Below are 18,562 nucleotides of genomic sequence, written 5' to 3'. Positions count from 1 at the left end.
CCATAATGTTTCAAAAGCGCCTCGTAGTGCTAAATCTCTAACATTGTTGGAGTACCACTTGCTATTGACCATAGTGGGTTTTCTCGCATACTCCAGTTTCCTCCATAACCAAGATCCCTTACTTGCTACTTGTATATACTTAAAGCCAACATGTATGGTTTATGTAAATTATACAGAACATGTAAAATATATAACGTTTATTATCATTTTATGTATATTGTAATGCTTTCATTTGGGCAGATTCAGGCAATACATGCGAAAGATCTAAATATGGTTAACGTGATTATTTTGTATATATTTAGGTCCATGTAAATGAATCAATATACTTTTAAAACCTACATTTCAATAAATAAGACTTTTGCAATAAGATTCATAGAATACATGTATTATGCTTTACTCATCATTGATATTGGTGGAGTTTAAAATATCAAACACCTATATGGAACATGTTCAAGGAGGTTAAATTTCGTGATTTACGATTTCCTGTAACTCTTTGAGTTATCGTTTTAGGTACATGTACATCAGTGTATTCTGAATACATCATTATGATTATTTCGCAGATTTCAATAAAATGCAAACATAAAGCGAAAATAACCACCCACAAAACTGAATATTATACTGTAAACCAATTTCTTTTGCAGCTACATAATTTCGTGATTTATGTTTAAAAACATTTTTCGCGGAGATTACGTTTCGCGAATTAAACATTGAATGGAAACATCTTTGAATTTAATTATGCAGAACTTGTGAAAGATATCCAATTGCGGAGATAAACATTTCTATATACTTTGATCGTGCAAAATTCGCAAAAATAAATCCCAATAAAAGGGAGTTAATTTACATTATGCAGAAATTTTGATCCCTAATTATGGTAAAGCTGTTTGACTACATAATTGTTTTCATTATACATCCTGGTGGATAATTGAGGTCTGAAACAATTTACATTATAATGCTGTAGAAATCAATCAACATAGCAAAAAAGTATAACTGATTAGCACATAATAAAGCATAAAACAGTTAGTAAGCACCATTTACAGTAAAGCACCTTTTATTTATATATTTAGTTAACAGACCTTTAAAACAATTTGACATGAAAAATTACTCAAATTATCAAAAACTCTTTTTCTGACTCTAAAAATTTTCTAGAAGAAAGTCCAAAAACAATTCTTTTATGTTTTGTTATATAGTGGGGGGCTACTCTATCTATGCAAATCAAACATACTTGGTAAGTAGAAATTTTTTAAATAAAACAAAGAGCCAGTACAATGATCAAGTTAACTCATTAACTCTGTCTCAATCCTGACAAACTGTTTGTGTAGTGTGGGCTTAGCTAAATAATCAGGGCTATCACAACAACAAAATATGGAAGCTGTAGTAAGGATGGCAATTGAGGTGTAGGCATGTATTAACAATAGACAAGCAATACATTATGACTCTGTATTAAAAAGGTAACAACACAAGCAATCCCATCAATAAACATCATGCAGAGCTTAAGCGTCTATAAAAATATCAAAGCCATATCACATTACGATCACGAGCATGAGCGAAGGATGGCCAAACAGACGATGAGATAGACAGAGATTGAGTTAGTACGTCCATCCAAGCCCTTCAGCTGGCATAAAGCTGACGATGAACTCCTAAACACCCATACACAAAAACATACACAATATCTCTGCACGTTCCACTCTTTTGTTATGCAAATTTTCACAACAATAATAATTTAAATTTTATTCATACAAGTATTCAAAAATGTAATTCATCATTTTGCAAAATGTCATTTTTCATTTAGCCAACAAGCTGAAAATCCTGCAATATTCATAATTTTTATCCTGACTAGAGTCTTGTAGTCGTAAATTTTTTTTTGTATATATAAGCCACATAAAAACACCAAATAAACAGCTAATTTTATGAAAGTTTATCATATAATCTGGGGTTTAAAACAAGCAAAATCTGTGGAATTTCCATCCCCCTTCTTACAGGACTTATTGTAAGAAGCCGTAGCAATCAAACTTGGTCCAAGCCCTTTAAGGTATTTGACCTTATTACCAAGTCCTGAAGAAAATCGGTTAATATTTATTAGAGTTATTGCAGGGAAATGGCAGAAAATGATTTTTTTTTTTATTAAATCAAAGGGCCATAACTTTGCTAAATAAGGTCCGTCGCAAGTGGCGATCAAACTTTGCCGAGCCTTAAAGACCTTTAACTTTGGTCACTAAGTTTGAAGAAAATTGGTATTTATTACTGTATAAACAGTTATTGTACGGAAGTGGCAGAAAATAACTTTTTTTTTATTAAATCAAAGGGCCATAACTCTGCTAATTAAGATCTGCCAAAAGTGGCGACTGAACTTTGCTAAGCCCTTAAGGCATTTAACTTTGTTACCAAGTTTTAGCAATATCAGTTTTAACGTTTGTTAATCATTACACAGAAACTGCAGGAAAAATGACATTTGTAGGTAAATTAAAGGCCATAACTCTGATAAAATAACATCCGGCTGAATAGAGTCGATCAAACCTGGCCAGGCACTTCAGGCATTCAACCTTGTTACCATGATTTGAAAAAATTTGGTTTAAATTTATTACAGTTACTGTACGAAAGTGGCAGAAACTGACTTTTTTAATTTAAGCAAAGGGCCATTACTCCTCTAAATTAAGGTCCGTTGAAATTCGCGATCAAATTTGGACGAGTCCTTAAGGTATTTAACCCTTGTTACTAAGTATGAAGAAAATCGGTTTACATTTGTAACACTTATCGCACGGAAAAATGGCAGAATATGATGTTTTTTAGTAATTCAAAGGACCATAACTCCGCTAAATAAGGTCCATCAACATTTGAGAGAATGGAACTTGGCCAAGCCCTTAAGGCATTTAACATTGTCACCAAGTTTGAAGAAAATCAATTTATATTTTCTACAGTTATTACACGGAAACGAAGTGTTACAGACAGAGAGACAGACAGACGGACAAACCCAAATTAATATCTCCCGTTTCGGAGAAAGCAGGGGATAAAAATATGCTCATGATAGTCAATTTAACTGCAAATGGGAACCAACATCCTACAATCAATCCTGAATCGAGTTTGTACAACAATATGAAATTGCTAATTTTGGACTTAAAAAAAGATATTCTTGAGTTACATAGTTATATTATTGTCTCAACAAAACATTTAATAACAAATTTTATACAAATACATGTCACTTAATAACAATATACCTCCTTTTTAAGAAGAAACATATGATTAACATAAGATGCAACAAAAATAACTTGAATATATAAACTAAACTACCTTAACCCCCTGCAGCAACATCATTTTTTGCTTATTGTGCGTGAAAATATATAAATGCATTTATGTTTCAGCTGAAATGATTTTATTTCAATGAATATTTCATTGAATTTTATTGCTTTAAGTAGATTCTGAAGATAAAATATATCTGTTGCCTCTGAAATTTCAGGTAATAAGATAAAATACCACAAGATCCATTCTCTCAAATTGCTTCTTTGTTTTTTATGTTGCCTTGGTTAGCTATAATATTGAAAGTTGTGATATCATTGTATTGATGTCAGGATCTCATAAATCTTTCATCAATATCTCACACAAAAGACATTTATCAAGACATATATAAAGAAAATATCTTGAAAAGTGTGTATGGTCCTTATGGTTCATGGAAATACAGTTCCAGTGATAACAAGGCAAGGAAGATTTATGATACCAGATTTCAGGGCAAGAAAAACTGTGTAGTATCAAACCTAACAATTACTTGGAAATGGTATACCACATACTTTGTATATGCCCATACATAATATTTTAAAAAAATAATGCAAATAGTATCGTTAGCTCAGATTTTTTATAAGTGATCACTCAACAGAAATCAAATAAAAATTCCAAAACAGTTATATGTTACAGTAAAACACAGAAACTAGTGAAAATAATCTATTAAAATTTTTAAGAAAATCATTTGAAAACATCAGGAGAAGTTCAATATGAATCTATAATTGATATATACATTTTGAGATTAATGTTTTTTCTATATTTCTTTCTTTCAAAAATCGTTCTTCTCCAGACAGCCACCTTGCGTAGCTAAGGACTAAGGACAGGCAGCCGCCATTTTGTTTTAACTCTGCTTGAAAACCTGTATACTATTGTAACCCCGATGTAGCTCGCCTGGCTAGTGCAACCACGTGACCACTCTGTGTCCCCGCACAAGTGAACGCTACCCAAAAAAAACCCTCACCGTGAAGGCACACAGTATGAAATCATGGTAATATCTATCAAGTTATTGAAGCACGTAGTTCTAGGTTTAGCACATAATATTGACATAATATTGGGCTCCAATCTGACACTTTTACTATCAATGTAACCTTGACAGTGTGAGTTGCAGTGTTTATTTTTAGTTATGACAATGGAAAAACTGGTATAACAGAATATTACCTAGAGTATAGTTTATACGTTTAAAAATCAACAAGGATCTCGCGACGTGGAAAGACAGGTAAGGAATTCATTATCATTAATCTTTTGATATTCAAATTGTAAAGATCTACATAAGGAAACATATATATGAAACCTTAAACGAGCACACATTTGAAATGCATAAACCATAATATAATTATATATCTAAATGCACACGGCCTCAATTTTATAACGTAAACAATTGAGGGCGTATAAAGTAACAATAAGATCTAGAGCCGGTCAGGTGTTAGTTGGTACACCTTGAACAGCGAGCATTCGACTGATTGTACGTGTGTGTGGTTCACACACATTACATAGGGGTTGGTACCCGGTGTTTGTATCCAAGCAGAGTTAAAACAAAATGGCAACTGCCTGTCCTTAGAAACGCAAGAGGTTGTCTCAGAATTGAATTTTGAAAAAAATATATTTAAAAAAAAAACTTTTTAAATTTTTTTTAATCTCATATGTATACTTTTTAACTTGGATTGTAAGCTTTAAGTAAATTGTACACAGATAGCTTTAAAATAAGCCTAATAAAATGAAATTCATTAAAAAAATTAATATTAAAGTCGGTTCAAGCACTAATTACTTAAAAGTATATATTGGTTCGAGCACTAATTATTTAAAACTGATCACTTATACTGAGGTATTATCAATTAAAAGTGTCTGAAAGTTCAAAAACTTCTAAAATGATTTCATTTTTCGTTTATTTTGCAACCTTCTTGAAATTAAATTCCTGACAATTCTTCAATTTGACAACAAACTACAAGTATAGAACCAACAATTATAGAAGCAACATTTCAACAAACTGGATTTCTTACGCTGATAATTATCTACATTGATATTTTAATAATGTCAGCCAGAAAATAACATAAAAATGAAAAATCAATAACGATACAACTTCTCTAGATAGAGCCTAAATTCACCTCTAACTGGTCCCTTAAAAACGAAAAAAAAACAACCCTTTAACAATTGAAAACGAGCTTATTGCAAATAGACATAGATTTAACACCAATAACATTTACTGTGTAAAAAATATTTATAATAAGTGGTTATCTTATTAAGCTCTTTTTAACTTGAAATTTTTTAACTTGTCAATCACATCAATCCATTAAATATTGTTGCTAAAATTTAAGAGTTGTTCACAAAGTAGTTACTTTTAAACTTACAATATTTCACAATCAGCCTTTGTTAATGGTATGCATCATGGATTTTAGCAGCCTCTTGCACAATAACTCCTTCATTTCCAAAAATCTTTACATTTGGTGAAACTTCTTTCCAAGTTGGTGTACTGTCCTGCAACAGAAATCATTAACACTTCTAATGTTAGATATAAAATGTTGTAAATTTTTGAACGATTATTTCACAAAAATCAAGAGATTTTGTATACATATCTATAATCTGACCATTTTAGTTAAAATAGGACTTTCTTAATTTTTTGAGAAGATTGATAAATTGGGAATACAGAGTACAGACCTTAGGTTTTAATTTTAATATTTTGCAGATAAACTGGTGTCAATATATAATATAGAAAAAAGAAAAGGCAATGTCATATCAGCCTTTGATGAAGAGTAAACCCACCTCTGGTATCCTTATGTCAAATGTGTCTCCACCATCGTAATGGAAGTTCCACACCTCAGCCTCCACCCAAGCATTGTCTGTGTTACGTGGGTCGTCTACATAGCCTTTGTACAGAAGACATGCACTGAAGCCGGAACTATCCCCGTCACCATGGGTACGTAGGCTGGTCCGGGAGTTAGTCCGAGCCAAGAACGGCTGGATGGACGAGATCTGGGTCATGGAACCACAACCGGCGACTGGACTTGAAAGCTGTGTGACCGGTGTCCGAACGGGGGTACTCAGGTTAGCCGCAAACTGGGCAAAGTACTGCAAGGACATGATGCAATAAAATACATCAAGAGGTTAGACTTTTGAAAGTTTGAATTGTTTTACTCTATAATTTTTATATTGTAAAGCTGATCATACAGATAATTTTATGTATCATATCGAACTAGTTGAGGTTATATTTAGACTCATCGGTATCATATCTGATTGGTCGAGGTTAATTTTAGACTCACCTGTATCATATCTGATTGGTCAAGGTTATTTTTAGGTTCCTGATCTTCCATCAAGACATCCTTCATGAAGGCCTGGCACTGGGTGCTGTAGGGGGATATATGTCCATGTAGGGCCCCCTATTGGAGAAAACCATAACCATCATAAACTGGATGTAAATGAAGTGAAATTTAATCTCATACGACAAATAGATAATAAGCATGCAAACAAGAAACACGGTTTTGAAATCTCATACAAAAATAAATCATTGCCAGAATATCAAATCATAATGCTTATGTCCAAAGATTTTAAATTTTTTTTTATGAAACAGAGATTGAAGTTGTTTTAAAATTATTCATATATGGGAGATAAATGAAGAGTCCCTTGATAAATGAAGACAACCTTTAGAGGAACACCTTGCACTTACCCCAGGTAGACCATAGGTAGAACCAGAATCTAATGTAACTTCATCACCAAGCTTCTTGATGGCGATGAATTCAAGAACACGTTTACCCTCAACATACAGGAAGCCGGTCTGTGTGTCATTATCACTGTATTTGTGGCGCCACCTGGTGCACACTGCCTTGATGACATGGTTTGGACCCCAGCGCCACAATACGCCGCGCCCTCTTAAACCAGTTCTTCCCATGGAATTACTGCAGATGAATAGAACAAAATAACTATGCATTATGTTTTACCCGGTATCATAGTTGATAATCAAGTATTGACCTATCTATGGATATAAAAAAAATCAAAAAAAATCAGTAAAATTATAGTCAAACTGACTCAAGTTAAATGAAGTTCCAATGGTTATTATAGAACTGATTTTTTTTAAACAAATACATAAAGAAACCAAATGTTCTTGCCAAACTCCCATGGCCCTGTTGTTCAAAAGGTGATTAGCTCAAACATTAGTGAAATCGTCATTTTTCATTTGCTGCAATCCTGAGATTATATCTTCACTAAAATCAGCAGGTAGGAAAAAGATGGAGTTCGTTTTACAAGAAACTATCTCATCTTGAATTGAAAATTGCTGTTGAACTGTGATTAGCCTAATCGCCTTTTGAACAACCGAATGCAGAGGGGAACTGATGAAGCAATAAGTGTAACTTACATTGGAATTTCCATTGGGTCCAGGCTGTACCTGTGGGGCTGATTATCGAAGGAAATCCAAGATCTCCTGTCAATGGCACGAGTGTTTGACTCCTGTCTGTATGTTACAACAGCGTTCCACTTAGCTGAGAACTTAACCAAGGGAGGTAATGCTTCCTTCTCCTCTTCTGTCATTCTGTCACGTTCTTCCTGAGCTTTCTTCAACCTGTAGAAACAGAACTTCATGTAATTAGGGCCAAAGTTTTTTTTTTATATATTCAACAGGCCCATACCAGAGGGTGTGCTTAATTTGAAAGAAATTTTGCAGAAACAAATTAAATGAGCATTATCATAATAAAGAGTCATGACAACACTTACTGAATTAAGTCCTCGTCGACAAAGACCATTTCATCCTCACAGAACTGCTCCTTAGGTTTGGTGTATATCTTAGGGTCATACACATCATACGCTTGCTAAAACATTGCAAAGTAATAAATTAATATCATCGTTGATCATTCCAGTTTACACCATTTCATAAGATATGGTCATGAATGGATTTGGTGATGAACCATAGCTAGTATCTGACAACTATTCAATGTTTGCCATGAAATCTTCACCTTAATTAGAGATCTTGTGGTAAATTATCAGGACACCCTAACCACTCAGCCACTGCAACGCCTTCTACAATGTATCCATGACTTTATATAAAACTTTTTGGGGTTAATACGGCAAATATGACTTAATGCATGGATCATAGCTTTTACCAATAAATCAAATATCACCAAGCCTAAATGGTTTATTTTCCTTCTGTTTTTGTTACTGAATCACGTTTTATTAATATTCCTGTTTACAAACCTCCCATGGTACGTATTTGTCAAACACAGGGAAGCGTGCAATTCTGGTCCCTGGGTAGGGCGACTGTCTTGCTGTTATGTGGATGATTTGTCCTTTTGTATTGGCCACACCGAACACATCTGTAATCAAAAGCCAACATACATGTAAATTAATGTATTAATAATTTAGACAGGATTTACTAGCTACAGGCTACAGTCTGTATGCACCACAGGTAGACTTTTTAGTCCACAAGATATTGATCATAACCTGCAGTTGTATCCCATAAGAATAACAATATTAATCAAAACTTGTATTTGATGAAAATAAATTCATTAAAGTTGATTAATTCAGTTTATACAAATTCTTAATTCATAATATCTTTTCTACCTTGCAATTCCTCATATTTTGACATTTCAAGTTTTGTACTTGGTTGTATTCCACAAATACTGTGTTCGAAGGTTCAAATTAACTGAATGTTTACCAAATCTTAGTATAAGTATATAGTATAGTCTTATAAACAAAGGTGGGTCTATGAAACCTGTTTTGTCCAGTTTGTGGTAGATGTTCTCCAGGTACATGCGACTGGACAGCATTATTTTCTCTAACTCCACAATCCTATTGTTCAAGAGACGCATGTTCTTCTTCTGGAAATTCATGTCCTCTTGTATGGAGTTGATACTGGAGTTGTGAAGGAGCAATTACTATATCATATTTAGCTAGACAAGTACATGAATATTTCAACATTAAGTAAACTGATCTTCATGAATTATATCTACTGGTACTAGTTGCTTAAATCCACGAATGTTAATCTTCGCAAACTTGTTTTGAAATGGAAATTGCAAAATTTGGTAGTAGTGAAGGATAGTTGGTTTAAAGGAGGAAGTTTTATAAAGAATGAAATTTTAAAGATCTGTTAAAAACTTCCACCATTATACATATATAATACTTACACTTCTGCCTGTTTGTTAACTATATCATGTTTCTCCTGCTCATTCTCCTGTGTTGTGATGTACTCCGAGGCACATTTCTGCCAGTAGTTGTAATCCTGGGACTGTTTAATCCTTTGAACTTTGTGGATCATTCTCTCTGTAGTCTTCTGTAATACATACACAGTAATCATGTTGTAAAAAATATACTTACTAGCCAGGGTCTTTTTATGAACATGCAAGGTTTCTGTGGCATCGCCCCAATTAATATAGAGAAAAGCTACTAACTGCAGCTTATATTTTGAAATTAAATGATCTATTACAACTTGTGACACATACATGTATAGGATATATGAACCAAATGCTTTTATAGAACCCATAATGATCTTGTGCTTTTGTTTTCTCTCTCCCTTTTGGAAATATGGCCACTTTCAATTAAAACACCTTGTCAGAGACATTTTATCCTTGCAGGTCTTTTTATCATTGTAATCTGTTACATTTTTAGCAAAAGTGAGACAAGTTGCCAAATTCACCTTTTCTTGCCTCTTGCAGCAGTGGCAGCACAGACACCCATTACGACAGACAAACAGTTGTCTGTAGATGAAGGCGAAGATCATGGTGAAGTAGCAGAAGAGTGTGAAGGGTGGAGGCAGACACAACCTCTCCTCAAAGTCTATAATCAAGGCATACCGCTGGAACTTCCAGATCTCGCCCGCTTCTTTATCCACCTTAGTTATTGTTAGGCTGTGAAAATAACATTACATATTTAAATATTTAACAGTATAATTTAAGGCTGGCAATAGTATTTCATTGAAAGATTTTAATTTATTTGGTCCCTGTGACCTTATAATTAAGGTCAAGGTCATACACTTGAACACATGTATAAACCCATTATCCCAGCATGCTACAGGGCAATATGAAATGTTTGTGTTTCTTGTTGTTATAGAAGATTTTGTTTAAATGGAAAAGTTGACGACGGTCACAAATTGAAAACTTACACACAAATAACCACTTGCTTTTTAGGCATATGAACTAAAATCAGACTTTTAATATCACTATGATCAAAAATTTATACCAAGTGATTAATATGAAATGAAAATAAATAGTCTCTTTAAAAATAATTGTATCCATTCTTTTGCACGTGCTTTTCATATGTTTAATATTCAAAAAGCATACAACTGTGATAACAATAAGCATACATGCTGTATATCTGAGATGCCATTCCATGATAAAAGTTCAAAAATCGATAAAATGCAGAAGAAGGAAAACTATTCATCAACTTACTTCCACACTAAGGAAATCAATTTCATGATTTACAGCTTGAAAGCTCTTATAAAAAATTACCTGGTACATTGAACTTGTTGTAGAAACATATTTTCATAAATTTCAATTACCTTAGTTAAAATTTAATTGTATTGTATCTTAACATATCAGTATGCAACAAGAAATATGTTTAAGGCATATTTGTTCAATGTCTATGTCTATAAACCAGACCTCAATACTTACACATCTAATGTCTATACATCAGACCTCAATACTTACACATCTAATGTCTATACACCAGACCTCAATACTTACACATCTAATGTCTATACACCAGACCTCAATACTTACACATCTAATGTCTATACACCAGGGTATCGTTTCACAAAGCTTCGTAACTTACGAACGTTCGTAAATATTTACGAAAAAGTTACGCAAAACTTACGAAATTCGTAAGTGCGTTTCACAAAGGTGTTCTTAACTTTTTTGCGTAACTTACGAAAAGACGTAGGAATCCTCGTTCCTTTTGGCATGAATTTCTGATGAATTTAAAGTAAGGTATGTTAACGGGTTAAATTCTTTGCAAATGTAGAAATGATTTGTGCCGTTTATTGAAAAAATAGTGTTTAAAATCAAGTGTTGAGAAATATGTTATTAAAAAATATATATAATATTTCTTGAAATATGCATTTAAATTAAAATAAGCTTGAACTGTATGTTTTCATCTGGTGGCATAATATATATATATATATATATTTTTTGTGATGTCACCTCTGATTTCCGATACCTCTGTCCATAGAATGATAGAATGAGGAAATGATGAATAATGTATTTAATGTCATGCGTAAGGCTTGTAAACCTTTTGGTGACAGCAAATTGCTTAAAAGAGTGTGTGTGCGATCTTGGGTATGTACGAAGAATGTTGACTATTTTTTTCTTATTTTTTTTTTTTTTTTTGGGGGGGGGGGTATTTTTGGGGGCTGAAACCTCTTTTAGTGGATTTGGAGAATTTCAATGAAACTTGTCTATAATCTGTATTTGCCCCTTCACGCATTCAAGGAAGAGGCGCCGGATCAGGTGCGTACATATGTAGCTACCAAATATGGACTTCCGTGAACCCACATCATTTTTATGTTCTTTTATACAAATCTATGAGAACTCATTTCTTTTACCTGAAATATAAAATCAAAGGCAGTTATGACGAACTTTTATGTACCCACTATTTTATTTTGACTTCATTATAAGATTTGTCAAAATGCATAGACTAGACTATTTGAATTAAACGTTAGCGTGATTATTGTCTATCATACCGTAATGAAATGGCTAGTATTGGCTACATGTAGTAATAATTTACTAGAGTGTCAATTAAATTGTCGAGAAATAAAATGTTTTTTTTTCACTAGTGTAATGATCCAACTTTATGCAAATTGCACTTGCAATATAAAAGTAAGTACATTGTAACTTCGTTCTCAGAATACCAGGAATTCGTTAGAGAGAGGTTTGATACCTAATCATAATTCACTTGGGAGAGAGTAATGGGGTTCAACAGGGAATAAGATTTGCCCTGAATATCTCTATATAAGGGGATCATACCTGTATTATGTGAATCAATGTGCATTGTACATGCTAGCTCATACATCATCTGTCTGTCTGAACGAGGGGGTGGAGGGTGGGGGGACACCACACTTTGCCGTGACTTTTTTACATATACATAACATGTATCGCTGCATTTCATTCTTATATTATAATTTTTGTACAGTAGTGTTTGAAGAAATTCAAATGTACTTACCCAACATACATATGGCCTACATGTATAATGGACTGGCATGAAGTACATATTCATATTTAACAACTAAGTTTTTAGTACATGTACAATGCAGGCTTGTATCATAAACAACGCCAATATCGCTTCGAAATTGTTTGTTAAAATAACATCAGGATGTGGATCACACATATTTTGGTAACAAGTTTACTTTGTATAGCTAAAATATACCGCATGCATCTGCACATGGTCCGTACGTGTTGTAAATCGAAAGTGAACATCCATGCATCCCGGTTTGATATACAAATGTATATATAAAATAGATATCGCTGGACCGTCCGCATGATATATTTGTTTTTTCTTTCTTTTTTACATATGTCAATTTTTGTTTTTAAATTCATTATTCTATAAGCAATTAATATCCCTTTTAAATGTTCGCTAAAATCTTTGTCCATCTCCATCACACAGGTTCTTATTTTGTACTGATGACGTCAAAGTTAAAATGTACCAGACCGCGATTTCCGTTGAAGTTATTTGCTGATTTGTGGAATCAATAAATAACTTATTTGGGTACGTAAAGAATTATAAAATGAATTATTTTGACCAGTGTTTTCTTGTCTTTTATGGTATGTGTAATAAATTGCTAATTTTGGTTATCTTATATTATAATTTGTTTAAGTTTTATGTGTAGTGCACAGGGTACCTATTGCATGCATTTATTCTACGAGAAAATCACTTTTAGAGTGTATTTCTTTCTATATAATTGGTCATACATAAAATAGATATAATCAACTACTAAACCTGTGACACACAAGCATTATTTCTCGCTACTTATTAATATTTCGAAACTCAATGTCTTCATGTAATTTCCGCTCCTGCGATTACACCGCCCGACGTCAACAATTTAAAAATGCTCGGAATTAGACTAATTTGGCACGATTTTTAACTCACTGAAAGAGAAAGTGGACATTGCCAAATGAAATTTTTCTTAGAACAAAGGTTCTCCGTTTCTATCTGTAGTTTTACAACGTGTAAATAGTATTGTGATAGATCCACAAATGAAGGAGATATGACGAGTTTTCCAACACCGACATGAAAACGCGTAGAAGTTACGACAGGGTAGAGTTGGCGTAAAGTTACGCAAGATTTGTGACGTAACTTACGAACGTTCGTAAGTTATGAAGTTTTGTGAAATGCTTAGTAATTCGTAAATATGACTTACGCAAAAGTTACGAAAATTCGTAAGTTACGAAGCTTTGTGAAACGGTACCCAGACCTCAATACTTACACATCTAATGTCTATACACCAGACCTCAATACTTACACATCTAATGTCTATACACCAGACCTTAATACTTACACATCTAATGTCTATACACCAGACCTCAATACTTACACATCTTATGTCTATACACCAGACCTCAATACTTACACATCTAATGTCTATACACCAGACCTCAATACTTACACATCTTATGTCTATACACCAGACCTCAATACTTAAGCATCTAATGTCTAAACACCAGACCTCAATACTTACGCATGTAATATCTATACACCAGACCTCAATACTTACCCATCTTATGTCTATACACCAGACCTCAATACTTACGCATGTAATGTCTATACACCAGACCTCAATACTCACACATGTAATGTCTATACACCGGACCTCAATACTTACTCATCTTATATCTATACACCAGACCTCAATACTTACACATGTAATGTCTATACACCAGACCTCAATACTTACGCAAACATAGCAAACAGCAGAGTAACCAGTACAAGTTTACAGATGAGGAGATACTGGATCACGATTAGGTATCCCCCGACACTCTCTACAGGACACTGCTCAATGTGAGCTGAAATATGTACAACATAATCAGGTATCCCCGACACTCTATACAGGACACTGCTCAATATGATCTAATATAATGCTGTACAAGATTATCAAATATCCACTGAAACTCTAAGGAACACTAAACAAGACCCTAAATAACCTTTAATTGTTACAATGTAAGTCCATACCCAATGGACTTGGGATTTTCAATGGAGGGACTATACCCATATAGACTAGTGCTTAAAGGTGACATTTGCTTCCTAGAAAATAAATAAAAAAAAATAACCTACTCATGCCTCTTGCTATCTTATTTAAACAATAGCTTTATAATTTATTTGCTCTCTAGTCTCAAGTGCTACTACTGCATGTACATGTATCTCTAAAACATACACAGAACAGGCAAGTGACAATCTTATAATCAGACTTGTAATTCCGCTCCACTACGATGCTCTACGTTATGCTCAAATATAAGATCTAAGAACTCCTCGTTTGAGGTCACCTTAGCATGACCCTTGGCCTAGAATCAGAACATCTTGGGACTTGATATATTCATATATAGCTAGTAGATATTTATACTTCCAAGAGAAACAACCACACTGAAGATTTCATAGGCGACACTCTGAATGACTAACCATAGGGTCATGCTGAGATAACCATGAACAGGGAGTTGTTAGATCTTGTATTGGAGCATAACATAGAATATTGTAGTGGAGCGGAAGCGCAAGTCTAATTTTAACTAGATTGAGGCAAGTGAGTATGTAACACATTCACATGCTGACAACATAATCACCTAAACTATCATATTCAACCTAATACCCGCCCTAATTGGGCTTAAAAAAGAAAAAAAGAGGGGGTATTTTCAAAACCAAATTTGGACTAACTTTTCATAGAATTATTGCAAAAAGTGAAGTCATATATCAATTTTCATTTGACCAATAAGTGGTGTTTAATCGTGTATATATATGCCTAATTAGCACAAAAAATGATATAAAATAATTTGTTTCGTCTTTGGTGCATGCGCAATCAGAACGTCATTCCATATTGGATATAGTGCCTAAGAATTTTTTCGGGATGCAATTAATTATTTTTCATATTTTTAACTTGAAGTAAAATTAGAAGCTCAAACTTTTCAATGGTGGTAATGGTGTAAAGTAAGTAACTTTTGTAACTGAAGAAAAATACTAAGTCATCTGCTCCTGTTTTTGATAGTGAAAAAAATCCCATTTGTCAGTGGTGGAGCATCTTTAAAAACCAAATTGTTTGCAACAATTTTTTTTTTGTTTTTTTATAAATTTTGTAGCTTGATCATTTGTATGACAATGACAAGTTCAAAAACATCTCAAATACCTAGAGTTCTAACCTGGGTAATATATTTTGTGAGGTTTTCATAATTTTGCTTTGAATCATGGAATGAGTCAACAAGGATTCAAATACCTTGGAATATTTTTTTCTTACTTATCAATAAGTAAGAGTATGATTATGTTGCGTTATTGTTATTATTACTACCTGACTGACTGAAGATAGCTCACTGAAAACAATACATTATTCATTATTTCTAACACTTATGATACCACAGATTTGCTATTAATTAACATATGCTTGATTGTTAAAACAAAACTTTGAAACCAATTGCAACTCTGTTATTCAAATTAATGATGTCTATGAAAGGATTTTTTATACATCAATAATGGCTACAAAATAAATATATCACCAATAAGTACATATTAATTAATATTTCTTTACCTGGAAGCTCTGATTCGGATCTATGTTGCTCTGCAACAAACATAAATTTTCATGATAAAACTTAAACAATGAAAACTTTAAAATGTCTGTATGATAAATAAAAGATCTTCACTTCATATAACAGTTTCATGTCATTCTAAGAAAATGAAATGGCTGCTAATTTTTCCAAAAAATAACAAACAACTTTATGATCTTCATATTCATGTATTTGTATAGTGAGAGCATAGTGAAGAGCACACAGCCTTCGCTAGTGCTGTGTCTCAAATTTGTGACCCTGACAAGACGACCTTTTAACTAATTAATTAAATCACGGTATCCATAACAGCTAATTAATTATACGGTTAGTTATTAGGTGATCTGTCACCCTCGGTAAACCAGGCGACATATATAAATTAACATAAATGATTTTTCTTTAGGATGGTGGCCTGTTTACTTTTTCCTTTTACACTACTCCCTCCTTCACAAAGTCTTCTCCCCTATCCCACCCTCATCCCCTTGACAAGTAATTATCTCTACTCTCCATACATTGTTGTTGTTTGTATGTTGGATGTTACTTACCTGCCAAACAGTAATGCGTTGACATGTTGGCATTGGTAAAGGAATTACATGCAGGAGTTCCTAAAATACAAAAAAAAAGTGTGAAATTTTAACACATTTCATAAATATCTTTATTATATGTATTAACATCAAAATAGCAAAAACAGTGAATTACAGTTTACAATGGAATCAACTTTAATTGGATACAGTGGACCCGTGATAATCCGGATGCTGATAGTCTAAAAAACTCACAATCCCGACGGAAATGTCAGGGAACAGATTTCCGTGATTGTCCGAAAAACTCACAATCCGGACGGAAATGTCAGGGAACGGATTTCCGTAACGTTATTTATACTCACTTGTCCGGAAATTCGGATTCCAAATCCGGAACTCCATTTTGGGAACAGAATGTAATTTTCGTTAATAAATTCCCGCAATAATCCGGACAATTTGTTGTCGCCACGTGCCGAGAAAATCCAAGGCCAACTACAGTCATGTGTAAAATACACACTGCCAAATAACACTAGTTAGTGTGTGTTGTCATAACGACGGCTGTCAGGTCATAGCGTTTACCTGAACACCTTTTACACGGGTACATGCAGTCATGTAATGGTTCATTGGTTTTCTATAGATCAAACTTCAGTGTTGTAATTGAGATATGCAATATATTTTTAGCCACACGCTTTTAAACATGCAGTATGAACTTGGTTACATGTACGTATACTGTCAATACCTTACCGGTTTCGGATGTAGAGTACATGTATATCGCTCTGAGTATCGGATACAAAAAAGTGAGATAATGCTCACAAAATTTATAAGTATTTTAAATGTAAGTGCAGATATAAAGGCACATGCCATTTACACGTGTGTGACATTGTGCACAAAGTTAGACGTAAACAGGTGCGTGGTAGTTACACACGTCTGTAAGTCAGTAAACAAAGACTTGTGGAAATGGTCAATAAAAACACACAATATACAAATCTATATTAGTTCTTAAAATGTTCACAACTATTTGCTATCATAGTTTATTTTTAGTATGCCAAGAACTCAGATGATATTTGTTGGGTGCTCCAGACTAAGAGTCTGAAACATTGCCATCAAAAATATAGCAAAGTACGGTAAACAAAACCATTAATGAGGTAACCAATTGGGCCAATAGCTTGTTGTTGCTAAGGTCATGGATGGGTATAAATTTTGATTTGGAAACAAACATGTATGGAGTCACCACTTCACCTACTAAGTCATTCAATAATACTAGATTATGAAGTTGAACAAGAATCCCAGAGGGCCTGTATCGCTCACCTGGTTTGTAATGCCAAGTAATGTTCTGAATACAGGTTCATTGTTTCTTTTCTGACGGAATTTGAATATTTAACCTGTAGTTCCCCCATTGGGCCCATCCCTCCTACCCCCAGAGGGCAAAAGCCAAAATTTATACAACTTCTGTTCCCCTTCCCCAAAGGATATTTCTGGCCAAATTTGGTCACACTCCATGCAGAACTTTAGGACAAGAAGAGGTTTATAGGATTTACCTTAACTTTCCCAATGGGGCCCCGTCCCTCCTGCCCCCGGGGGGTCAGATCCAAAATTTATACAAGTTCTGTTCCCCTTTTCCCAAGGATGTTTCTGGCCAAATTTAGCTGCAATCCATGCATAACTCTAAGACAAGTAGCAATTTATGTAGCAATTTATAGAATTTACCTCTAATTCCCCTATTGGCCTCTGCCCCTCCTGCCCCCTGGGGGTCAGAGCCAAAATTTATACAAGTTCTGTTCCCCTCCCCCCAAGGTTGATTGTGGCCAAATTTGGTCACAATCCATGCAGAACTCTTGGACAAGTAAAGATTTATAGGATTTACCTCGACTTCCCCTATTGGGCCCTGCCCCTCTTGCCTCTTCGGGGCCAGTGCCAAAATTTATACAAGTTCTGTTCCCCTTCACTAAAGAATGTTTGTGGGTAAAAAAAAACCAATCCATGCAGAACTCTATGACTAGTAGCGATTTAAAGGAAATATTGACGGACAGACAACAGACGACGGACGCCATGCCATGACATAAGCTC

The 18,562-nt window shown here is 34.0% G+C and overlaps 1 protein-coding gene across 1 annotated transcript; it reads right to left on the bottom strand.

Annotated features, from left to right (window-relative positions):
* Nucleotides 1-4,828: 4,828 nt before the first annotated feature.
* LOC138328164 (transient receptor potential cation channel subfamily M member-like 2) lies at nt 4,829-16,577 on the bottom strand. The gene is made up of 13 exons (XM_069274830.1): nt 16,523-16,577; nt 15,965-15,994; nt 14,135-14,243; nt 9,887-10,097; nt 9,378-9,523; nt 8,966-9,105; nt 8,449-8,567; nt 7,972-8,066; nt 7,616-7,819; nt 6,929-7,157; nt 6,525-6,641; nt 6,028-6,333; nt 4,829-5,742 (listed from the first exon to the last, which is right to left on the bottom strand). Exons 1-13 carry the CDS (start codon nt 16,545-16,547, stop codon nt 5,638-5,640), a joined length of 1,836 nt encoding a protein of 611 aa, XP_069130931.1. The 5' UTR covers nt 16,548-16,577; the 3' UTR covers nt 4,829-5,637.
* Nucleotides 16,578-18,562: the final 1,985 nt, after the last annotated feature.

This window comes from Argopecten irradians, chromosome 7, assembly GCF_041381155.1.
Source record: "Argopecten irradians isolate NY chromosome 7, Ai_NY, whole genome shotgun sequence".
Lineage (NCBI taxonomy): Eukaryota > Metazoa > Mollusca > Bivalvia > Pectinida > Pectinidae > Argopecten > Argopecten irradians.
This window is presented reverse-complemented; position numbering and strand designations above follow the sequence as displayed.